General features: G+C 43.5%; 1 protein-coding gene and 2 long non-coding RNA genes across 9 annotated transcripts in view; 2 read left to right on the forward strand and 1 right to left on the reverse strand.

Moving 5' to 3' along the window:
• LOC131232242 (putative ABC transporter C family member 15) overlaps positions 1 to 25,206 on the reverse strand; it is a 25,992-nt gene continuing 786 nt past the window's right edge. The window contains exons 2-11 of one of the 2 annotated variants that reach the window (XM_058228449.1): positions 18,144 to 20,515; positions 17,048 to 17,134; positions 15,999 to 16,661; positions 15,373 to 15,537; positions 14,990 to 15,284; positions 14,404 to 14,618; positions 13,919 to 14,224; positions 13,070 to 13,133; positions 1,216 to 1,455; positions 1 to 485 (exon numbers count right to left, since the gene is read on the reverse strand). In XM_058228449.1, the coding sequence (XP_058084432.1) occupies positions 343 to 485; positions 1,216 to 1,455; positions 13,070 to 13,133; positions 13,919 to 14,224; positions 14,404 to 14,618; positions 14,990 to 15,284; positions 15,373 to 15,537; positions 15,999 to 16,661; positions 17,048 to 17,134; positions 18,144 to 20,515 (4,550 nt within the window). In that variant the 3' untranslated portion in view covers positions 1 to 342. Of the gene's footprint in view, positions 486 to 1,215; positions 1,456 to 1,561; positions 1,626 to 13,069; positions 13,134 to 13,918; positions 14,225 to 14,403; positions 14,619 to 14,989; positions 15,285 to 15,372; positions 15,538 to 15,998; positions 16,662 to 17,047; positions 17,135 to 18,143; positions 20,516 to 25,206 lie in introns of both variants that reach the window. The other variant, XM_058228448.1, reaches the window with a different exon arrangement.
• LOC131232244 (uncharacterized) lies at positions 479 to 1,324 on the forward strand. Its single transcript, XR_009164826.1, has 3 exons — positions 479 to 606; positions 697 to 805; positions 1,195 to 1,324. It is a non-coding gene; the product is annotated as an uncharacterized LOC131232244 (long non-coding RNA).
• LOC131232243 (uncharacterized) overlaps positions 20,101 to 25,206 on the forward strand; it is a 17,978-nt gene continuing 12,872 nt past the window's right edge. The window contains exons 1-5 of one of the 6 annotated variants that reach the window (XR_009164823.1): positions 20,101 to 20,240; positions 20,400 to 20,536; positions 20,727 to 20,917; positions 21,620 to 21,752; positions 23,419 to 23,814. This is a non-coding gene — a long non-coding RNA (uncharacterized LOC131232243). Of the gene's footprint in view, positions 20,241 to 20,399; positions 20,537 to 20,726; positions 20,918 to 21,619; positions 21,897 to 23,418; positions 23,815 to 25,206 lie in introns of those variants that run through there. The other 5 variants (XR_009164825.1, XR_009164820.1, XR_009164824.1 and 2 more) reach the window with 5 other exon arrangements.

Raw genomic sequence — 25,206 nt, forward strand, 5'->3', positions numbered from 1 at the left:
TGAATTGAATTCCCACATTTTATTAGTTTTGAATGGCTAGAGCCAATGCACTGAAAGAAACGAGTTTCATAGTCATGCATGATTTCCAATTTCGTCGTTTTTCTGGTCTCATAGAAAAAAAAGGCTACATTTTCAATGATACTAAATGCTCTACTAAGAGATACAGTGAGATATGATCTTCTCCACCCAAAGCCGACACCCATCTCATGTAGTCAACCCGGGAGATCATGGAAGCTGGCATCAAAATTGAATTGAAGGATCATACCAAATGGTGTTCCCCACTGCTGGACCAGATGCTATCCAATGCCTTCTACGTGGTGTCCTGAAATTCTTATATAGGCTTTAAGGTATGCTAGTTGTGTTTTGTGAAGTCGCTAAGCTATTGAAGTTCTGCGATCTTAAGGCGTACTCCCTTATAAGCTTTGAGAAGGATGAATCCTCTTGTTCAAGTAGTTTCACCGGCATGTCGTATTCCAGAATCCGCCCTGCTCACATGGCATTGATTTTAAATCAAAATAATGTCGAATCATTGTATATGTGAATTATAGGGCCCATGGTTTGATTATGCAGGCTGTTGATCCGATGGGTGCTCGAGAAAATCTCCAGGTTGGATGGTCCAAACCCTTCAGCCCTTCATCTATGTTCTATTGATTGTGGGCTATTGCTGTATTTTATCTCTCGAATGTCTGTTTGCAGGTGATAGGTTGAAAGGTTAGGTTCATCCAACCTGGGAGTTTTTGGAGAATCCCGTCCACAGTGGGGCCTATCAAGCCAATGATCTGGATCACAAAACCACGGGCTATAGGTTTGTAGGGAGTCACAGATGCAATGCAAATTCTTTGTAACTATTATAATCGTGCCATGGTGGAACATTAGATAGGAGGGGTCCACTGTGGATGTCGCATGGACCCAATCTCACCACGATTTGGGCGATCAAGTCCATTCAAACAAGGGCCTTCAAAATGGATCTCAAAATCTTAGTATCCATTTTGCATGGCCTTATTGCATGGCTGTAACTATCTAATCATAGTTATCCTTAATTCATGAGCAATCTATGGCAGACTCCTCTTATCCAATGTTCTTTGTTGATCAAAGGTGGGATCACTTGGGTGGGCCCCATATTAGTAAGGTTCAAAGAATTCGAACTGGATCATAGACCTCTAAAGTCTAAATACATTGTAATTTTCATTGCAGAATGGCTTTTAAGATACATACCTTCACTGAGAACAAGAACAAGATCACTATCTATAACCGTGTGGATTCTGTGTGCTATGGTTACCACCGTCCGATCCTTGAACTCCTGACGAATGATCTGCTGTATAACACCGTCGGTTGCCGTGTCTACTGATGCAGTTGCTTCATCAAGGATGAGAATGCTGCTTCTCTTCAGCAAGGCTCTTCCAAGACAGAACAGCTGCCTCTGGCCAACACTCCAATTCTCTCCGTTTTCAACCACTGTAAGTAAGATAGCTATCTATCAGCAACTTTGAACTTAAAAATAGCTAGAGAACTCGATAACTGTTGTCTTTCTATACACTAGAGTATGGTGTGTTATCTGTACCCGATGAATCCAGCTTCTTTTCCTTTTCGCGCACCAAATCGCTGAGCTGACATTTATCCAGTGCCTGAATTGTTGTAACAAGCCACCAATGTTGGAATTTTTGTTCTAATCTTTCCTTAAGTAGTTGTTTTTGGGGTAATTAGCGCTCTACTTGATTGCTTGTGAAATTCGCATCAATCACTTTAAATTGTATCTGCATGGCTCTAAACGTGTAGATTAGTGGGCGCTACGTTCTCTGAAATCCGGGATCCATCGCTAAATCCAGGTGTTCTGGGAATTTTTTGAAGATCTGGATCGGACCTAGACCGCGTCGAAAGTCCGATGGCGATGATCTTAGGCATTTGTGTCACCGAGTTGGGCTTGGTCTTCACCTCGAAAATCAAGTCGATCGGACTTGGTCGATTTGGTTGAGTTCGGAGTAAAGAGTGTGAGAACGGTTGGAATTTAATAAGCTTTTTATGAAATCGAGTCGTGTCGCTTGCGCGATGATTTTAAGCTATCGACCGTTGGATTCGACCCAATTTCACCCTCCGATCAGGATGGTTGGCCCCGGCATATCCTAGTGCTTGTGGACATGATCGAGATTTAGTGACCGTTGAATTGAGTGTGGTCCGCCACGGCGATCTGAAGAGCCATCGGTACAAAACTCAGGCTGACCTAGATCCATGGTCGGTGAGCTTAAGTCCGACCTTTCGTGGTTATAGGCCCACCGAAGTGCTTCGTTGGATCGAGAAAGGCGTACTTTGGTTATTACCTAAGTATACCTTGACCACAGGGGTTATTTCCATCATTTTAAGGCCTATATATAGTCCTTAAACCCTAGCTCTCATTTCCATACGAATTTTCTCTAACCCTAGCTTGGAGAGAGTGGAAAAGAGAGAGTTAGTGAGAGAGATTGGTTGGTGAATCATCTTGATTCTTCCTTGTTCTTCTTCACCTTTGAATCTTCACTTTGAATCGTTCCTCTGACGATTCTGAGTTCCTTTGGGGTAAGTTAACCTAACCCTAACCTGTGTTAGAGCTTAGATTAGACTTGGTGTTGTTGTATCTCATTTCTATCCTTATTTTAGGGTATTCTTGCGCCGTTGACGAAGACAACTCGTCTAAATCAGTTCGGCGGTTCTTTCTTTGCTTAAGGTGCGGACTTTAAGTGTATAGGTTATGGTTTTCAAGGCTTTCAATCCCAGTTAGTGATTTATTCTTGTTATGGATGAGATTTCACATGTCAAATGTTATGTTTGCATTGCTTTCCTGATATGCATGTGCTATATTGAGATTTGTGTATTCTAAGTGTATTTATAAAGTACCGTATACGTATAAAATACGCACTTGTGCTTGCCATGATTATTGGTCATGTATGTATGCTAGATGCATGTATGACAACTCCTTGGTAAAGGGAATTGTCTAAGTGCATGTATTCCAACATACGTCATGTATGTTATTCCTTGTATGCTAAGTGTTTGTAGAAATGCATGAATGACCTAAGTGTAACTGATTACACTAAGTGTGGGCGTTGAGAAGTGATTCTCAATACTCCCATGGATGCGCATGATTTCCCTTATGCATTTACATTCCAAGTTATTTAAATTCAAGCATTCCTATGCTTACATTTATGTTAAGTTGATATTATTCAGATGTGTATGTAACATGATTTGAGTTATTGTTCCATTACTGTTTTACATTCCATATGAATATCTGTCGTAGTGTAGGATGTTTGAGACTATGCCTTAGTCCAGGAAATCGGTAATTGACCCTTTTGTCGTGGTTGAGATTGCTTTCGCCACGTGAGACGCATTAGACGAACCCGAGTCGTATTAGAGTTGGCGACAGTGGTTTGGCCACGCGGAGTGTTTGCTCACTCTATGTCGTTCAATTCAACGTGCGCTCGTCCTAGTCGAGTTCGTCAAGTAACCCGATTGTCCGATGTATGTTAACCATGTATGGACGCTACTGCTTGAATCTAGGGTACCGAACTTACCAGTGAAATCCTAATAACCATGGTACCTGATCCGCTAAGACTCATGAGCCGGACATGGTGGTATGGGACACCGTGGTCGAGCTGTCGGCCTACGCTGGGGTGACGAGCCTCCCCGTAGTGACCAGTGAGCAACTAAACTCGTGAGCCGATTATGGTGGTATGGGACACTATATTCGTCTTTGTCGGCCTACATTGATTGGTGGCGAGCCCTTTGTAGTGACCTCGAGCATACCGGATACCGCAAGGAGGTGGCGAGCCGATCTGTGGTAGAAAGGGCATGAAAGGCGTGCATTGATTGGGGCGAGCCCTTTGCTACGACCTCAACTATATGATCGTATGAGATGTCAGGATTGACGACCCTAGTATGGATCACTGTTTGGATGATGATATGAGGAAGGTATCTTAGCTTCCCAATCTTGCTGTGAAATGGACTACTTACACCTTGGTAATCCTATCCATGCACCGCACTTGCATGGGCTTTGTAGATGTGGCGCACTTTGATGCGAGGTCAGGCGTACCGTAAGATGAAGACTGTGAGTGGTGTCGCGTGAGGGCACGCATCATATTGCATTCATACTTGCATTAACAAGAGTACTTAGGATTTATTTAATTGTCCTGCTTTATCATTACTGTTTGATTGAACTGATAGCATGTTAACCAGTGCCTTATTGTTCCACCGAGTTGATCACTCACTCCCACGTTTAGGCGGTGTTTCACACCCACCGGACTGTCTTAGGCCCCGATGTTGAGATGTGGATGTGACGCCCGAGGTAGAGCGAGCCGGATGACGCAGGCCGCCCTTCTCCTATATGCGTTTTGAACGGGTTCTAGCGAGCCTCGGACTGATTGCGCGGGATCTATGGGATTACTATTTTTGGGAAGAAATGATGTAACTTGTACTTATAAATTTTGATAAATAACACTTTTACACGATCCGGTTGTATATGTAATTCGGGGACTTACACTTGTACACATATTTTACTATAAGTCTTCCGCTTGCTTTATTCACTTACCCTTGAATCATATCTGCGTTTTGGCTTAATCTATCCCATGTTTATGTGCTAATACAGCCAACATACATCATTCATTAATTATGTTGCATAAGTGATGATTTGGAACTCGGGAGCTGAGTTATGCTCAACCTCCGAATTTCCGGGCGTTACAAGTTGGTATCAGAGCATGATTTGGATTAAACCGGACCTGGGTTATGGTCACACACCGCACGTTGTCACCACTATAGTGTAATTGGGTGCGGGTCTATCATCGCTTTGTGTTTGTGCTCTATAGTTTCTATCGGCGAAAGTTTCTTGAAAACTGTTGCCGAGATCGAGTCTGTCCCTTACCTGATCACACACAGCGACCCGAAACCTGTTCTAGACCCTCTATTAATGAGTGTAGATGGTCTACCCTCCCATTATTCATTTTTAAACCTTCCAGAGCTGTTTGTATCAGATTTCTGTCAAAATGACCCGATAAGCTTCAAATTACACAAGGGGCCAATCGGGGCATTTTCTGTGGGACCCAGTGGGGGAACCACATCATTTGGACCAAGGAGGACCAGGAGGACCTCGCCAAATCGGCGAGGCATCGCCGATATGTCCAGAGACCGGCGATGCCATCGCCGGCGGTCGGCGGGCCAGGCGGGCCGGTCGGGCCGATCGTCCATGAGGCTTGTGTGGCCCACCCCTCCACGGTTTTCATTTTAAAACCCTTCCTTTCATCTATTTCCTTCACAACACCCTCTTCCAAGCTCTCCTTTTCTTAACAACCTCTCCAAACTCTCTCAAATCTCTCCCAAATCTTCATCTTCCTTCCATTTTCGTGCAAACCCATCACCCCATTCTCAAATCTTCCATTCCATCGCTGATTTCTCCATCTTTCCCTCTCATTTGAGCCATTTCATTCCCTTTTTGGCTCATAGTTGTGTGGAAGCTTCACCATCTTCCTATTTCTCTCTTTCTCTCATTTCTCATGGCCCTCTTTGAGATTGTGACGGCCATCTTTTCCATTTCTTCCCTTCTTTCCTTGATGGGGAAGAAGAGAGCGCCCGTGGATGAAGCCGGGCCGAGCCGCCCAACCCGTGCGCGGAGGCCGAGAGGTGCCGCCGCAAGCACGTCAGCCACTCGTGAGTTCCAGATGGAGCTGGACCTTGATCCTCGAGCTCCTGTTAGTGGGACCTTGATCCTCGAGCTCCCGCATGGAGTCTATGAGGGGCGTAAAGTCCTTTTTGAGGCTCATGTTGATCCGCGGCTCTTTGGTGAGTTCTTCTTGTTGGAGCGCCTAGAAGGGTCTGGTTGGAGTCCCTTGTTCGAAGGCGAGTATCGCGCGAATGCTAGCACTGTTCGGGCCTTCTATGCCAACATTCTGGAGCCTTCGCTGGATCCTCTGCAGTTCAAGATTCCCTGTGGTAGCGGTCGAGTTGGAATTGTCAATGTTGCTTTGATATCTCGACTCTTGAAGGTGCCACTTGGAGAAGTGCATGCCAGCGAGAAGAATGTGGACAGTGTGCGCGAGAGGGACGTCGCACCCGATCCTTGTGTGGTCGTCTGGTCGAATGGCAGCCGAATAGGAGTCTTTTGGCTTCTCACATGACGGACGACTTCCGTTTGCTTCACCACATCTTTACGTTCAATGTGTATCCCAGGTGGAGCAACCGCAGCGAGTGTACGCGCCTGATGGTAGATTTTCTATATCAGGTGGGGCAGGATGCGAAGTTGTGTGTGCCGACGTACGTCCTGCGTCAGATTATTCTCATCACTCGTTCGAGTAGACGGACCGAGTCTCTTCCCTTTGGCCGCCTCATTTGCAAGATCGCACATGAGTTTGGCTATAGGCTTGGAGGAGAGAAGCCGGCTGTTCGCTATATCAACTTGAGGACCCTTAAGCCGATGGAGGTTGGTTCTGGTCTTGCCTCCGAGGGTGAGGCCGGGTCTGAGAGTGGTGATGATGAGAGTTATTCTGAAGGTGGTGCGGAGTCTGAGAAGAAGCAGAGCAAGACGAGGAAGAGAGTGGGGCACGGATTCGAGTGATCGCTCTCCTCCTGTGGTGCCGGGCAGCGCAGGTTGCCAGAGATGCCCGTCTTAAACGGCTTGAAGAAGGGCAAGCCGCTTTACGCCAGGAGATGGTTGATCTTCGAGGCTTGGTTAAGCACAAGTTCAAGAAGATGTCCCGGACTTTGAAGTCTATCCTGTGTTGCTTGCGGGATAAGGGTGCTCCGCCTCCGTCTCCTGACTCCGACGAGTAGCATCGTCGTGGCCGTCTTTGCTTTGTTTGTGTTTTTCTTTCCTGTGTGTAGCCGTTGTTGGCTTGTAGTTGGAGTATTTGTAGTGTGGTAGCTGTTAGTGGTTGTAGAAGTTGTGGTTGTTTGAAGAGTTAGATGTTGTTTATTTCATGCTTTCCTAGTCGTGATTCATCTATTGCTGCACTACTTGTATTGCTACGATTTTGGTTAATGGAATGCATGTTGTTTGTTTTTGGAGTTGTTCTGTGATAGATCATGGTAGTGGATCTATCCTTTTTGATTTGATAGTCTCATCGCTTTATCACTACTATATTATTATGGGTATGGATTGGCTCACGAGGATGCGGGCTGAGATTGATTGTGAAGCTAGATCAGTGACGATCAGGACGAGATTGTTACTTTCACGGTTCAGGTGAGTTACCCTATTCTTATTGATTTTTTTTTTTCTCTTTTGGTTAGTTCGTCCGAGTTTGCGTTGGTTAGTACTCCTGTAGTTCAGGAGTTTGTATATGTTTTTGAGTCGATTCCTGTATTACCTCCTCGGCGTGAGATTGATTTTGCTATCGATCTTATGCATGGTGCGGCGCCCATTTCTTTACCCACCTATCGGATGCCTCCGAGTGAAATGGAGGAGTTGAGGAAGCAGATAGATGGTTTGCTAGAATTGGGTTTTATTCGGCCCAGGTGTCTCCTTGGGGAGCACCTGTTCGCTTTGTGAAGAAGAAGGATGGTTCCTTGCGATTGTGTATTGATTATCGCAGTTGAACTTCTGGTAATCGTGAAGAATAAGTACCCCTTGCCCGGGATTGATGATCTGTTTGATCAAAGGGGGCAGGGTACTTTTAAGGTTGATCCGAATTGGGTATCATCGGCGCGCCAAGGATGGGGGCGTGCGAAGACCGCTTCAGGACCGGCCGGTCCATTATGAGTTCCTTGTGATGTCGTTGTCTAAACGCACCGGCCGTGTTCATGGATCCGATGAACAGGGTATTTCGGCCTTTCCTGGTTTTGATTCGTCATTGTATTTATTGATGACATCTTGATTTATTCGGCGACCGGACGAGCACGAGGAGCACTTAAGAGCGGTTTTGGGTACTCTTAGGGAGCATCGGCTTTTCGCACAGTTCAAGAAGTGTGATTTCGGAAAGAGGAAGTCAAGTTCCCGGGACATGTGGTGTCCAAGGAAAGGATAGCCGTCAGCTGCAGTGCAGACTGGAAGCAGCCTGGTTCGATTTTCGAGGTGAGGAGTTTTCTTGGCCTTGCAGGTATTATCGACGCTTTATTCAGGACTTCTCGAAGATTGCCGGACCGTTGTCGCTGACAGGAAGGATTTGAAGTTTGCTTGGAGTGAGCGGGCGGAGTTAGCTTTTCAGGGGTAAGGACAAGTTGACGTCTGCCCCGTGCTAGTATTGCCAGAGCAAGGGGTTAAGTATATTATATTTACGCCTCTCGCGTTGGTCCGGGGTTGTGTCCTTATGCAAGGACAGGTGATTGCTTATGCTTCGCGCCGTTAAGGAAACACGAAGAGAATTACCCTACGCACGACCTGGAATTGGCGGCATCTTCGCATTAAAGCTTTGGAGACATTACCTTTATGGTGAGGAGTTCGAGCTCTTTTGCGACCACAAGAGCCTTAAGTATATTTTCACGCAGCGTGATTTGAATATGAGGCAGAGCAGATGGATGGAAACATTGAAGGACTTCAAGTTCGATGTTTCTTACCATCCTGGTAAGGCGAACCTTGTGGCAGATGCGTTGAGTCGCAAGAAGGCTTTGGAGTTTGCGGCTCCGCCGATGATAGCAGAGTGGGAGATGTTGGAGTTCGTGCGCGATTTTGAGCGAAGCTTACGGTGGTTGAGCCGTATGAGGTTATCGCACACATTCGATTACCCCGTCATCGACGAGAGGATCGTTGCGGCTCATGCAGATGATGAGCTTTTGGTGAAGATGAGGCGGGGTTGGTACAGATGGGAACTCCGACCGGAGTGTTAGTTCTGATGGGGGTTTCGTGGGCGGTTATGTGTTCCTGACATCCCCGACTTGAGACGTGAGGTTCTCGAGTTAGCCCATAGTTCTAAGCTTGCGATGCATCCAGGTAGCACGAAGATGTATCAGGGATATGAAGAGGTCTTATTGGTGGGACAATATGAAGGTCCAGATTGTCAATTTGTTTCTCGTTGTCTCACGTGCCGCAGGTCAAGCGAGCATCGCCGACCTCCTGGGTCATGACGCCCATGCCCATAGCCGAATGGAAGTGGGATTTCATCTCTATGGATTTTATTTCGGGTTGCCAAGGACGAGAAAGGGATTTGATTCTATTTGGGTGATCGTCGATCGATTAACGAAGTCGGCGCATTTCTTACCGATCAGAGTCACTTATTCTGCAGACGAGTTGGCTAGGTTGTATATCAAGGAGATAGTGCATCTGCATGGAGTTCCCCTGGAGATTGTTTCTGATAGAGACACGCGTTTTACATCTATCTTCTGGACTCGTATCTAGGAAGCGATGGGTGTGAAACTGAAGTTCAGCACCATGTTTCATCCGCAAACAGATGGGCAGACGGAGCGCGTGAATCAAGTCTTGGAGGATATGTTGCGAGCTTGTGTTTTGGATTTCAAAGACAGTTGGGATGATTGTCTTCCGTATGCAGAGTTCGCGTATAATAATAGTTTCAGCGAGTATCGGCATGGCTCCCTTCGAGGCGTTGTATGGTCGCCGTGCAGAGCACCACATTGTTGGCCTAAATTGGTGAGCGTAGTTTGCTTGGCCCGAATTGGTGCAGTGACTTCAGAGAAGGTTGACATCATTCGACGCCGACTTCTGACAGCCCAGAGCACAGAAGAGTTATGTCGATACGAGGCGTCGACCGCTTGAGTTCGTAGTGGGAGACCATGTTTTTCTCAAGGTCTCTCCTATGAAGGAGTTTTGCGGTTCGGTAAGAAGGAAGCCGACGCCGAGATTTATTGGTCCATTTCAAGTTCGGATCGAGTGGGAGCGGTAGCTACCGCCTTGCTTTGCCCACACCTCTTGCGGGCGTGCATAACGTATTTCACGTTTCTATGCTGAAGAAGTACGTTCTCGATCCTTCGCATATTATCGTTGGGAGCAGGTGCACTTAAGTGAGGATGCCACTTATGTATCGCAACCGACACGTATTCTCGGATAGAAAGGAGCAGTGCATCGCGTATCAAGGTTATCCCTCTCGTGAAGGTGTTATGGACGCATCATGGCGTAGGAGAGGCTACTTGGGAATCTGCCGAGGTCAGGAAGACCTACCCTCCGATCCTCGAGGATTATATGAAGGTATGAATTTCGAGGACGAAATTTTCTTTAAGGGGGTAGATTGTAACGACCTTGGAATTTTTGTGCTAATCTTTCCTTAAGTAGTTGTTTTGGGGTAATTAGCGCTACTTGATTGCTTGTGAAATTCGCATCAATCACTTTAAATTGTATCTCGCATGGCTCTAAACGTGTAGATTAGTGAGCGCTACGTTACTCCGAAATCGGGATCCATCGCTAAATCCAGCTGTTCTGGGGAATTTTTGGAAGATCTTGGATCGGACCTAGACCGCGCTCGAAAGTCCGATGGCGATGATCTTAGCCTGTTTGTCACCGAGTTGGGCTTGGTCTTCACCTCGAAAATCAAGTCGATCCGATGTTCCGGGTCGATTTGGTTGAGTTCGGAGTAAAGAGTGTGAGAACGGTTGGAATTTAATAAGCTTTTATGAAATTGAGTCGTGGCTTATGCGACGATTTTAAGCTATCTCACCGTTGGATTCTCTGACCCAATTTCACCCTCCGATCGGGATGGTTGGCCCAGGCATATCCTAGTGCTTGTGGACTGATCGAGTTTCGTGACCGTTGAATTGAGTGTGGTCCGCCACGCTGATCTGAAGAGCCGGTCAGTACAAATCAGCCGACCTAGATCCATGGTCGGTGAGCTTAAGTCCGACCTTTCGTGGTTATAGGCCCACCAAGTGCTTCGTTGGATCGAGAAAGGCGTACTTTGGTTATTACCTAAGTATACCTTGACCACTGGGTTATTACAATCATTTTAAGGCCTAAATAAAGTCCTTAAAACCTAGCTCTCATTTCCATACGAATTTTCTCTAAACCTAGCTAGGAGAGAGAGAGGAAAATAGAGAGTTAGTGAGAGAGATTGGTTGGTGAATCATCTTGATTCTTCCTTGTTCTTCTTCACCTTTGAACCTTCACTTTGAATCGTTCTTCTGACGATTCTGAGTTCTTTTGGGGTAAGTTAACCTAACCCTAACCCGTGTTAGAGCTTAGATTAGACTTGGTGTTGTTGTTTCTCAGTTCTATCCTTTTTTTTGGGTATTCTTGCGCCTTTGACGAAGACATCTCGTCTAAATCTGTTCGGCGGTTCTTTCTTTGTTTAAGGTGCTGTCTTTAAGTGTATAGGTTATGGTTTTCTAGGCTTTCAATCCCTTAGTGATTTATTCTTGTTATGGATGAGATTTCACATGTCAAATGTTATGTTTGCATTGCTTTCCGATATGCATGTGCTATATTGAGATTTGTGTATTCTAAGTGTATTTATAAAGTACCGTATACGTATAAAATACGCACTTGTGCTTGCCATGATTATTGGTCATGTATGTATGCTAGATGCATGTATGACAACTCCTTGGTAAAGGGAATTGTCTAAGTGCATGTATTCCAACATACGTCATGTATGTTATTCCTTGTATGCTAAGTGTTTGTAGAAATGCATGAATGACCTAAGTGTAACTGATTACACTAAGTGTGGGCGTTGAGAAGTGATTCTCAATACTCCTATGGATGCGCATGATTTCCTTATGCATTTACATTCCAAGTTATTTAAATTCAAGCATTCCTATGCTTACATTTATGTTAAGTTGATATTATTCAGATGTGTATGTAACATGATTTGAGTTATTGTTCCATTACTGTTTTACATTCCATATGAATATCTGTCGTAGTGTAGGATGTTTGAGACTATGCCTTAGTCCAGGAAATCGGTAATTGACCCTTTTGTCGTGGTTGAGATTGCTTTCACCACATAGGATGTATTAGACGAACCCGAGTCGTATTAGAGTTGTCGGCAGTGATTTGGCCATGCGGAGTGTTTGCGCACTCTATGTCATTCAATTCAATGTGTGCTCGTGCTAGTCGAGTTCGTCAAGTAACCCGATTGTTCGATGTATGTTCACCATGTATGGCCGCTACTACCTGAATCTAGGGTACCGAACTTACCAGTGAAATCCTAATAACCATGGTACCCTGATCCGCTAAGACTCATGAGCCAGACATGGTGGTATGGGACACCGTGGTCGAGCTGTGGTGACGAGCCTCCCCATAGTGACCAGGGAGCACACCAGACATGTGAGCCGATTATGGTGGTATGGGACACTATATTCGTGTCGGCCTACATTGATTGGTGACGAGCCCTTTGTAGTGACCTCGAGCATACCTGGATACCACAAGGAGGTGATGAGCCTAACTGTGGTAGTAAAGGCATGAAAGGCGTGCATTGATTGGTGATGAGCCCTTTGCTACGACCTCAAACATATGATCGAATGAGATGTCTAGGATTGACGACCCTAGTATGGATCACTGTTTTGATGATGATATGAGGAAGGTATCTTAGCTTCCCAATCCTGCTGTGTGGAAATGGACTAATAACAACTTGGTAATCATATCCATGCACCGCATTTGCATGTGCTTTGTAGATGTGGCGCACTTTGAGGCGATGTCATGCGTAACGTAAGATGAAGACGCCGAGGGTGTACGCGTGAGGGCACGCATCATATTGCATTCATACTTGCATTAACAAGAGTACTTAGGATTTATTTAATTGTCCGGCTTTATCATTACTGTTTGATTGAACGATAACATATTAACCAGTGCCTTATTGTTCCACCGAGTTGATCACTCACTCCCACGCTTTGGCGGTGTTTCACACCCACCGGACTGCTTAGGCCCCGATGTTGCGAGATGTGGATGTGACGCCCGAGGTAGAGCGGAGCCGGATGACGACGAGGCTGCCTTCTCTGTTTTCTGACGGGTTCTAGCGAGCCTCGGTCATTGCGCGGATCTATGGGATTACTATTTTTGGGAACCGAAATGATGTAACTTGTACTTATAAATTTTGATAAATAACACTTTTACACGATCCGGTTGTATATGTAATTCAGTGACTTACACTTGTACACATATTTTACTATAAGTCTTCCGCTTGCTTTATTCACTTACCCCGAATCATATCTGCGTTTTGGCTTAATCTATCCCGTGTGTTATCCGTACCCGATGAATCCAGCTTCTTTTCCTTTTTGCGCACCAAATCGCTGAGCTGACATTTATCCAGTGCCTGAATTGTTGTAACAAGCCACCAATGTAAGCAGTCTCATATCAAGATCTTAAAAGAATAAGCTCTTGGGTGCCCAAAATTTCAAATTCTATTATGCAGGTAAGTCAGATTTGGGTGATTTAATTAGAAAATTATAGTTTGTTCTTGTTTGAAAATTAGCGAAATTGATAGATAAGTTGTTTGTTTGTTCGTTTGTTTGTTTGTTTTTTTGTTTTAAGTAACTTTTATGGATGGATTAATTATTCTCATCAGTAAACTTACAGTCTGCTGACTCATAGGATCCCCTGTATGTGGGTCCCATGGTCCAGTGATCAGAACTGCTTATCTAGTGAACCCTCATCGCGGACAAGGGATGTCATGTAAATCACCAAGATCGAACAATGACAACCCTTCCATTAGCTTACGCAAGAAAATATTGCAGCTGTCCACATTCAATGGAGAAAATGCAAAATATCAAAGGGTTGTATCCCACTCTGAGCCCCATCAGATCAATGGTTTGGACCTCTGAACCATGGGGTGGGACCCACACGACGGGGAATCTTGCGTTTCCCTATAATTCCTCTTATCAACTTCTTCGTATCCAATTAGGCATTTACTTGTGCAGTTTTTGCTCACTCTGCAATACTTTTGTAGGCCAATGCCATTGTACATACGTATATATGCATGTATTAACTGTATTAGTTTTCAAATCCAAATGAGCCAATCCTGAGTAACGAGTTTTATTTGATATATATTTGTAGGGAAGCAGTGATTTGAAATTGTTGTGGTGAATCTTGTAGACTTACCTCCCATACTTCAATGTCGGAGTATTCCCCTAACGGGTCGAGGTTTCCTCTCACAGTTCCATCAAACATTGTCGGGTCTTGTGGTATGATGCTGAGTCTTGATCTCAGATCATGAAGGCCTATCTTGCAGATGTCCACATCATCAATCATGATGCTTCCTTCTGTAGGTTCCACGATGCGGAATAAAGCCTGTATGAGAGTAGATTTCCCGCTTCCGGTCCGTCCTACAACTCCCACCTTCTTCTTTCCCGGAAATGTGCATGTAATATTTTTCAAGACGGACGGCAATTGTTTAGCATACTTGATCTGTAGCATGATCAAACTCGTGTTAAATGATAGAGAGCATGAATCCTTCATGGAAGGTCACATGATGTAATTTTACGAGTTTGGTTTAGTGCATGTTAGTGTTTGTGGGACAGTTCAAGGTGGAGCCCACCTGATATATGGTTCAGATTCCCACAACTGGATGTGTTTAAAGGCCATACCTGCAAGTTTCTGAAGCATATTGATCCAATTGTAGGCCAGTTGTTTGGTGGTCTACATTCATCAATCACTAAAGGAGCTTCGCTTTTAATTCTTGTATATTGTAGGATCCTTTCAACAGAAATCATTTTATTCTCCGCGTTGCATATATTCCAGATGACAGAGGCTTGCTGCACGTTCAGATTCAGTCCGTACGTCACCGCTAACCCCGCGATGCCTATATGCCACAAGATTTCTGATCAGATGTGCTGGGATTTTCTTGCATATTATCAGGAACAATTTCTCAGGGGGATTCTCAAGGGTGTGTTCGGATGCACAACCGAATTTGAATTGTGAACTTTTAGTTAAATCGGGAGGAAATAAGACGTTTCCTTGAACCTGTGTTGTGGGTGTGCCCTGAATTGCTGTTACACTTCTTTCTAGTCCAATTGGAAGGTAATGTAATTGCAATTTAGAGTACAGACACGGAAATTTTAATACTGAGAAATGCAAGTACAATTTGGCGGTTTCTGCTTCGTCGAACTAACAATTGCAATTGAATTGAATATTGCATCCAAACACAAACTAAAACTTGTATTTGAAACTCACTTGGGTTAATGATTCCATCAGGGAGGCTCACGAGCAAAACCAACGAAAATGCAAAAACGAAATTTGATAACAGGTTTAGTCTAAAGGAAAGCCATTCCATTGCCGAAACATTGTGGAACCATGGCCTCGAGTGGTTGTCTATACGGCCAAGGTTTGCATAGATGAAACGTTCTTCGTGGCCAAACGCCCTGATTGTTGCAGCTCCGGAAAGTGATTCCGCGAAATGGTGAAGGATTGGAGCCCTTTGAATTCCCGATAAGCGGGCCAGCTCTCTGGCGGTTGGTATGTAGTATCGCTGCAATGACCATAATCAAATCTCAGATTGCAGTTATTTTGTAATAATCTCCAAACAAGATAACTATCCTAGAACATCAGTATCTTACTTGGTACCATATGCAGATCGCCGTCACGGGAAAGAATATGGCAAAAACTTGCCATGCTACCTGTGACATGACTGCAACAGTCCCCAGAAGCTGTATTATCGAGAAAGCACACCAACCCAACTTGTTCGCCATTTCCAAATCTAGTACACTTTGGTCTGTAGATGCCTGCAAGTAAGATGGTTAAAAGGCTACATAATTTGAAGTTAGTTCTCTCTCTCTCTCTCTCTCTCTCTCTCTCTCTCTCTCTCTCTCTCTCTCTCCACACACACACCCTCATGCATACATGCCATACATTTATGCCATTTGGACACACACGTTTCCGTGTTTGGTAGGCATGGATGTGGAGTGCTAGACATGGTAGGGCGTGTTTAGATTGAGGGAAACTAAGGGAAGGAAAGGGAAAGTAAAAGTGCTTGGGGAAGGAAACCCTATGCACTTGTTTGCTTTCTTAACAAAAAAAAAAAAAAAAAAGTCTTGGAAAATGCTTTTCCTTTGCATAGAAGTCAGATTCTTTGACATGTCCATGGTAATATTTTAAATATTAAATAGTGTATTTGAATTCTATTATACTGTAATTTTACTTTCAGATGTAATATGTCTTTTTGGGTATTTATACATATACTAACCCTGTTTAAGATCCTTCCAGTCGGTGTAGAATCAAAGAAAGACATCGGTGCACGGAAGATACTATGAAGCATGTTGGTGAAGAACTTCTGTGAAGTACGAAGGCCGGTTATTGCTATTAGCGTTGCTCGGACCAGCACGCACAGTGAACTTCCAACTGCGAGAAGTATATATACAAGAAAAACAATGCTCATCGACACCGTTGGCGCCGTCCCTGTTGTAGGAGGAGTAGCCCAAGCCATCCAGTAGTTGCTTGCTATCTGTAATATCTGGAAGAGTGACTGCGCTATGATTATGATTGGTGCCAAAGCGCCACCCCGCACTGCAGTCAAGTAAGCCCAGTAAACGTCCTTGCCTATGCTCCCTTTCTCTCTTTCTTCGTCCTGCATTATTCTACCTGATTTATCTGTGATCTCTAGATCAGACTCGTGCCTGGTGCAATTCTCAACTTCAGTTTCCAAAGTAGCTTCCGCATCAGATTCATTTCCATTAGAGGATTCTGTTGTCTTTCTTTTGGATTCGTCGAATGTTCTGCTTGAATTTTCAGCTGTCACAATCGACTCTAGAGCTTGGCTGTGTGCACCAACTAACACCTCGAATCCTATATTCTGTCGTAGAAGCTCTTCGAACTTACCCGCCTGTGCGATCCTTCCATTTTCCATTACCTGTTGAAGAAAAGCTTGTCCTAATCAGTTTTGTACTCTTCAGTTAGAAAGGCTGTGTTTGGATGCTCAATTGAGCTTATTTTCAATCAGTCAATTCAACGAGTGGGGGAAAGAAGTTCCAGTGGGTCTAGCCCCACCCAACTCATAATAAGGGATCGACGCATGGAATTGCAATTCAGTCCAACGGAGCATCCAAACAAGCTCTTAACTGTTTGATTTTTCCACCTTAGATTCTAAACTGCGATAATTAGAACTTTGAGCCATACAAATGTAGGTTGCAATAGCGTCCCACATTTTACTTCGAGTATTGAACATCATTCTGTTATCCTAAGAGATCGGTGATCAATCAAACAGGTGCAAAGCTAAATACAAGAGATCGTACATACCAGAATGAGGTCTGCTGCTGGAAGAAACTCGACTTGGTGGGTAACATACAGAATAGTCTTGTCCTTTAGAATCCCCATCAGGCAGTCCTGCATAACAAATATCCACCTTAGTGTACACACAACATTCTCTATACTGATGAGATGCCGTGCTTATTTAAAATGCCAAACTGTAGATTTATTGTAAGATCAGTTGGAATTTTTATTTCACCTAAGTTTAGGAGAAACATCAAGTGGAAAGTGGATATATATATATATTTTTTTTGGTTTGCCAAGTAAGAAGAACCATGTAGAAAATGATGGATAGTTGTAGGCTCCACGATCATGTGGTTTTACATAATTGTAAATTTTCGTTCTATACATAGTATGTAGAAATTATATGGAAGTCGACAAGAAAAGAGAGAAATTGAGGGGTTTAACTGTGCCAATGTGTGTCAGACACCAGACAAGTGCTTGAACTTCTGAAAGTTTAGAACTTACATTCATCAAAACAATTCATGCCAAATGGATGGAAATTGGTTATTTTCCATTTCATTTTATCATTTGGGTCCTCATGAGAAACTCTTATATGGATTTAACAAAGAATTTGGACTGGAACTTGACTCTTAAAACCCTGAAACGAACAAAAACAAACTTACTGAAAATAGTAATTTTTATCTTCAAACTCAAATTTGACCCCTGAAAAGATTGAATTTTGTGAAGCTGTTCGGGTGCCAATGAACCTGGGTTGTTTGGCTAGGATGTAAAGCTCGTCGATAGCTTTTCAACAACTATGCATTCTAATCTGATAACCGGTTGCAAAGTTATGGCCACCATAAGCTATAGTGCACGTTTATGCTGTTTTTGCCTAGGGCCTTTTTGGCCCGAATTCATGCAATCCAAGGCTCCACGAGTCATCCATGACCTGTCCTACATCAACTTGTTTGGCTCTTCTTGGGAGTTGCTACAAGTAGCTCATTGATCTACAATGAGGTTTGTAGAATCAAGCTAGAATCTCAAGCTCTCCTTAATTTTCAACTTCGATTCTATTTCGAATTCTATTACTTGTTACAGAGCATTTCCATGTTGGAATTGTCTCAAAGAAGAAGAAGAAACCAACCTCAAATAGTTGTCTGCCTGTATGAGCATCCACAGCACTGAAAGGGTCGTCGAGAAGGTATATATCAGCATCTTGGTAAACGGCCCGTGCAATTTGTATCCTCTGTTTTTGGCCACCACTCATGTTAATGCCTCTTTCTCCGATCTCCGTCAGGTCCCCGCTGGAGAAGAGCTCGAAATCCTTAGTCAAGGCACATGCCTGGATCGTTTCATTGTACTTGTCTCTGTCGAACAGGTTTCCAAAGGTGATATTTTCTCGAACATTGCCTGTCAGTATCCACGGGGACTGAGGAACATAAGCTTTGGTGCCACTGATCTTCACGGTTCCTGAAAGTTTCGGTATTTCTCCGAGTATGCATGCGATCAGACTGGATTTTCCCGAACCAACGGTTCCACATACTGCCACTTTCATTCCCCTCCTGATCTTCAACTGCAATCCGCTAAGCGTGGGGTTTCTAGAATCTGGGTCCCAGCTGAATTCTCCACTATTGATCTCAACTTCAAACTCCGTTTCGTTCCTTGGCACAAACTCAACTGCATCTGATTGGATTTCATCTTCTTGGAGATACGCCGCGACTCGATCGACTGAAACTTTTGCCTGTGCGAGCACGGACAGTAAGTCTGGGAGATTGAAGATCGGATCTTGTAGCATTCTGAATGTTGCCAGTGCAGATAACACTCTCCCAGCTGTAAGTGGGATGCCCATCAGCATACAAGCACCGAATGTCACCACTGAAATGAACGTGGGTGACCCCCAGAAAATGAACGCTGAGATTGCCGACAGCCGCAGCGATTTCCACAGCCAGTCAGACTCAATCTTCCTCAAGCTTCCGAGCTTGCTGAGGTATCGGGTGTCCCAGGCTTGAAGTTTCAGAGTCTTCATGTTCCTGAGAACCTCCGATGTGGCTTTCATGCGCTCATCTTTTGCTTCCATGATCTTCGACTGCAGTCTTCTCTGTATCTTGGTAATCGGCACATTGCAGGTCATGACCAACACTGTTGCTGCCAATCCCGCCAGAGACCCGATGCCTAAATTCATGTTGAGAATATAGATTGCGAGTGAAATCTGTATCGGCAGCATCCAGATTATGTTCAAGTACCAGATGAAGTCAGTGACCCGTTGGATGTCGACGCTCATGTAGTTGATGATCTCTCCGCTCGTATGGCTTTGCCGCGATTGGCTAGATAGATGTATGCCCTTCTTGTATATGTGGGATATAAGAGCTGCTCTTAGGCGCAGACCCAACTGCCGGGCACCGAAAACCCATTGCCTCTGTGCAACCGTCTCGACCATCTTGGCACTTAGGAATGCAAGGGCCAGAACGTAACCGCCTTGTAAGCTGTTCTGCTTCTTCTCGCTTAGGAACTTCACAAAGTCGTCAATCAGGTAAGGACCGACGTAGGAGGCGCTTGCATGGACCACTGCAAAAGCTGCGTTGATTGCCGCCTTCCTTCGAATAAACAGGTAGATGGTTTTGTAGATAGATGGGGTCTGTGGGCCATCTCCTTCTTTGGTCCTCTTCAGATCATCATCAAATGCGTGGGAGAGGAATTCGGCAGAGTCTTTGATATCAACATCTGGTATCTCATTCTGTTCGATAGGCTTCTTGATTCCAACGACGAACAGTGGATTGAGCCAAGAGAAGGTGACAAGTTGTAGGAGAGTCGCTCTTCCATATGCAGATGGCACTTTGCCTTCTGCTCGCTTTTCTACAGAAGCATACAGAAGCGGGTCTGTGATGCTGCTTGAAGAGAAGCTGATGCCTGTTGTTCCTCTGATAGAAATACCCGACAGGTAGGCGCACGCAAGCATACTGAGAAAATTCGCATATTCGGTTATGCCTGGGAATCCATGGTGTGTGAGGATTGCATGGAAATCAATAGCTGTGTGGATCGCCAACTGGAAGAAGCTGCAGACCCACCACACTCGAATAATCCAAGGAAGCTTAACAGACCTTGTTTTCCAAAAATTCAAAACCACAACCAATGTAACCAACCATGACACCGCTTGCACTATTTCTGCTGAAAGAACCAATCTGGAAGATCCGCAATGGCGCTGTCCATTGCCTTCCAATAGCAGCAGCAGTAGTATCAGCAGGTGAGCTGCCAATGGCAATGAAGAGCAGACAATGCTGGCTCTGTATGAGAAACTAACATTCAAGCTGAACAGTGGAAGCTTCTCTGCCACGTGATTCTGTGCTCCATTTTCCTTGAATGCTGATCTCTGTTTGCATGGTACATGAATTCTTTTCTGTAGGAATTGGATGAATGAGCTGCCGAGGAATGCGAGCTGGAGAAAAATGACTAGTTCTTCCCAGATACAGGGCGAGCTTAACAGCGGCCATATTTGCCAAAGTCGAAGAGATTGGAATTCTGCCAAAAAATGAAAATGCTGTAAGCTCCTCGACTAATTACCGTTAATAGCATGATCTTTTTTTTTTCATAAATATTAATTGGTTTGTTATATGATATCCATTCAATTCGATTCGAATCTATCATGGGTCAATTACATATTGGAGTGTGATTGATCAAAATGAAAACTGTTATAACATAAGAAAGTGATTGATCAAGGCTCTTGTAACAGACTAGAAACATTCAATGAAGGGCTGTGCGACTATGTACATGTTCGCCCATTTCTTGAGTGGCGGCGACCCACTATACGTTGATCCAGACTGCCCAAATCACACTGATCTGATGATGTTAAGCTACTGATTTAGACCGATGATCACGGTCCATTTGATTTCAGCCAAGTGGATGGTTAAGAAAGTCCAATCGGTATGTTATTTGGAATATGCTTCTTTAGAAATGGAGCCCATGCAATGGCCCACCAGTGATCTGCATGTCCGGTGAATGAATGGTGGAAATTGCTCAGAGTAGTCTAGCCCTTTGATAAAAATGCCAAGCTACCACCGTTTCTTTCTGGAAATGATCACATACATTCTACTGTGTAGAATGGTACATTCCCAGAATTAAAATATGTGGCCCCACCTAAATATTACCGGATGCATGTGGGATTGCTGCCAGGTAATCATACATTTGAGCTGTGTGGCTCCCACCTGTGATGTGTATGTGCAATCCAAACCGTGCATTGGGCAAGCCTCCTCATGGGCAACTGTACATTCCAAGAACCATCCCTATAAAAAACTCAGGTGGACACCCCACAATGTGCAATGGGCAGTTTCGCCTAAAACCTATATGTTCACCTGTTGCGGCCTGCCTAATGGCTTGAGTTTCATTTGGGTCGTTCGTCCTTATGGGGTTCACCTGATGAATGGATTGGATGACATATACCCAATGCCATGGAGCTGACATTCCATTCGGAAGTTTCACAGTTTGTATTCCACATACACATCATGGGTAGACCCACAGCTTGAACTGATGGTAATTACCATAGATTCAAATGCATATGTTGTTCCCCTTTATTTCTGCACTATGCGATCTTTTATAGCAGAATACTACTTGTGTGTGTTTATGCAGATATTGCATTGCTACTCATCATGCAATGGGAAGTAAATTTCAGTCTGGAATATGGATGCAGGCAAATCTCAAATCAAAGGATTATAACTCAGGGAAGCTACTCTTACCACCATATGAAGGGGCAGACCAGTTTGTAAGTGCACATACATTCATCTGATTATATATAAATATAAATTTAATTGATGAAGTGCATCATATAATGCTGGGTTTGGTGTAAAAACCCAAAAATAGAATTGCAGAATATTTTGATTTCAGGCGTACTTGAGAAGGATGCTAATTCTATTCATAGTTTACAAACTTGAAAAAACTTAAATTGACTCACCCGAGTTGACTCGACACGGCTAGATTTCCCTCAGACTCGAGAAAAACTTCATCTGGTCATAACTCAGTCAAAACTCGATTCATCACAAAACTCAATAAAACTCTATATGACTCGGTACTACTCGACATCATGTATATATTATTTATACTTTCTAACATTACATAATACTGAAAAAAACACAGAAAACTTGTATGAGCTTTCAAGAAACTTGCTCGGGTTTTCAAGTCATCGAGTTTCATGATTTTAAACTACAATTATGTTATTACATGGAACCCATTATTTATTTATTTATTTATTATTATTATTGTTATTATTAATTTTAAAGTTCTGAACCCCAGGAATTCCATAGGTGTTGCATCAAAATTAAGTTGGACAGACTCCAAGAGCGTATGGATGTTAATGGGCTAGGCCCAGTAATCCTGAATGCCTGTTGGACTTGGCCCATCATGGTCCAAGCTTGGGTTGTCCTTTAGGCATCTGGGTCTAAATACTAGGCCGAATAGATTAACAGGCTGACTTAGGTTTAAGTTTGAAAACTTTTCAAGACTGACCAGATCCAGGTCTAAGCCCAGTTACATATGTCATGGTTTGGGCTTATCCCTGAATCGAGGTATGTGGCCCAGGCCTACCCTGAATTTCAAATCAAAATAGAAACATGTGGGGCTAGTTCTCACCTAGGTCCATACCATTGTCCGCTGAACGTAGGGCTGTTGGTAGACCTGGTTTTCCCATCTCCCTCTCAGGTCCTGTCCAATATAATCCGGACTTCGGCTTAGGCCAATGGAATATGTGGGCCAATTGTTAGGTCCGAAATGGGTCACACATAAGGCTAGATATAAAGGCATCTTCTATTGGGATCCAACTATGTTTCCATGGATTGCAGGCATAGTTCGAGCTGAGGTTTGCGGAAATAAACGAGCTGGGTTGGCTCGCCTCACCATGGCCCAAGCGCGGCCCGCTCACAAGTCAACAATAATACCTTTGAACATGTTCAGTTGAGGCCCCCTTTTGGAAATGTTTCCCTTTTGAGTTGTGACTATAGCTAGGGTTTTAATTGGCCAGGCTGGCCCGTGGGCTTCTGTTTCTAGTGCACGTTGGGCCGGACGTGGATGAAATATTACGCCTGTGGTCGGGGCAGGGGCCAGGGCCTAAATTGTACTGTTTTTTATTAGGTTGGGTTCGGGCTATGTGCCCAAGAGCCTATTGGCCCAGCCCAGACCTAGCACGCAAAAGTAGGTGGCCCGCCTCGCACTCGGGCCTTGTGTAACTGTTCTGGCTCAGGCTCAGGACCGTTTATTTTGACCTGTAACATGCCCAGGCCTACGTTTTACTACATGGTCTGGGCTTGAACAGGCCTTGGCTCCACCCGAGCCCCGCCTATAGACAGCCCTAATAGCTGGACTATTTTCCTAAACATGGTTTACTGATCTATTGGCATGAAAAATCCTTGATAAATCTTTCTATTTTTGTGATACAGTGGGACAACTTTGTAGTAGTATTACTAAAAGCAAAAGAGAGAGGGTGCTTCTATCAATGAGTGTGGGTGTTGATATCAATTCCCTAAAAACTGGAGATAGCATAAAACCAATTCTTCAACAAAGTTTTATATTATTCAAAGGAAAATGGAAAAGAAGGATTTATCCTGTGGTAAAGGCATAGATTCATGTGATATTAGCAGCTGAAATTTTTATGGTATTTACTCAAACCAGCATAAAGCAATCCAGACCCTCCAAATCATTGATTGGATTTCTTCCCTTGAATTTGGATCACACAGTTTTACTTTTAACGATCCATTTGAGAGCAACCAGTTGAATGGTGATTGTTGCATGATTATGAGGGTAGTCTTTTGCATAGTTGTAAAACCAGAAAAAAAAAAAAAAAAAAAAAAAAAACTCTACTTGCCTGAGTCGACTCGACTCAACTTGACCAGATTTCACCATGACTCGAGAAAAACTCTACTTGTTAGAGGAAATCTACTATGAGAATTATGTGCCATGACCAACACCAATGATTTAGTGGGCCATTGATAATGACTGTTGGTATGGTCCAAAACGACATGTGCAGCTGTCTGTGATAATAGCAAAGGTCGACGGCAATGATTGCCAATTGATAAACCATGCCATGATTTGGTGAGCAACTCAGTAATAAAATCATGTTGGTTGAGGTGATATGGTCATACGACAAGCAGCTCAGTGCCAAGAATGCAAAACTTAAAACTCAAGGGATATAGAGCTTTTTCTCCTCTCACATAGGAAAAACAAAATTTCTTAAAATTTATAACATTTAATTTTACATATTTAATTTATTTATAAATAAGTAAACTATCAGATTATAATATAATGAGTTTATTTATACCGGCTCCTAACCTTAATTAATCTAGATCTTTCATTTGACATCCCAACTTCTAATACAAACATTTCTATAGAATATTAAAAATGGAAAAAAAAATTAAAAAAATCATTTGATCCCATTACAACCCTACATATGCTACCAACCATAATTTTCTCCTACAACGTTAGAATTACATGATCTTGTGCTTGTTGACTGCTAACTTAATAGGCTTTTAAATAGGATCAATTTCATTATTTTAGCATCCTTTGATATCTCAAAAGTTTGTTTAATTACCTCGATGAAAAGAGTAACAAAAATACTAAAAAACTTAAAACTCTATCTAAATAATTAAAAATTAGGGAAAAAAATCTCTCCCCAAACAATTATCATGACTTAAAATGATTCAACCAGAGGACCCTCGTTTGAGACCCATGGTGGGCCTACTCTTCACACGATCACTTCCGGGGTTGAACAGATGAGTGTTAATGGCTTAAGGTTAAACTCCTTCGCATGTGTACTATGTATAGTTTTACAGGATTACATACAGCTGTTGAGATTATAAAAATTAGAAATAAAAGGAGAATATTCATGATTTAAAGCTGCTGATTTTCGGAAGGATAATATCCATGAGAAGACTACTAATTGTATGCCTGAAGATTGGGCTGATTTGAATTTGAATTAGAGAAATGAGTAGGTATGTCATCCATTCTATCATGATCATCATATGAAAATCAACACTGGAGAATTAGCATCAACCATTGTATAAATGGACCATAGCCCAAAATCAGCCTAATCCTGTTGTGGTAGGGATCAGATTCGCAGCCGGCGAATGGATGGAAATAAAACCTGTGATGGTGCACATTCAACAACCAGAATTTACAAGGAGAGAATGGTTAGGATCTTTCGGTCACTTTTTTTCCCCTTTCTTTCTTTT

Source organism: Magnolia sinica, chromosome 18 (genome assembly GCF_029962835.1).
Source record: "Magnolia sinica isolate HGM2019 chromosome 18, MsV1, whole genome shotgun sequence".
Lineage (NCBI taxonomy): Eukaryota > Viridiplantae > Streptophyta > Magnoliopsida > Magnoliales > Magnoliaceae > Magnolia > Magnolia sinica.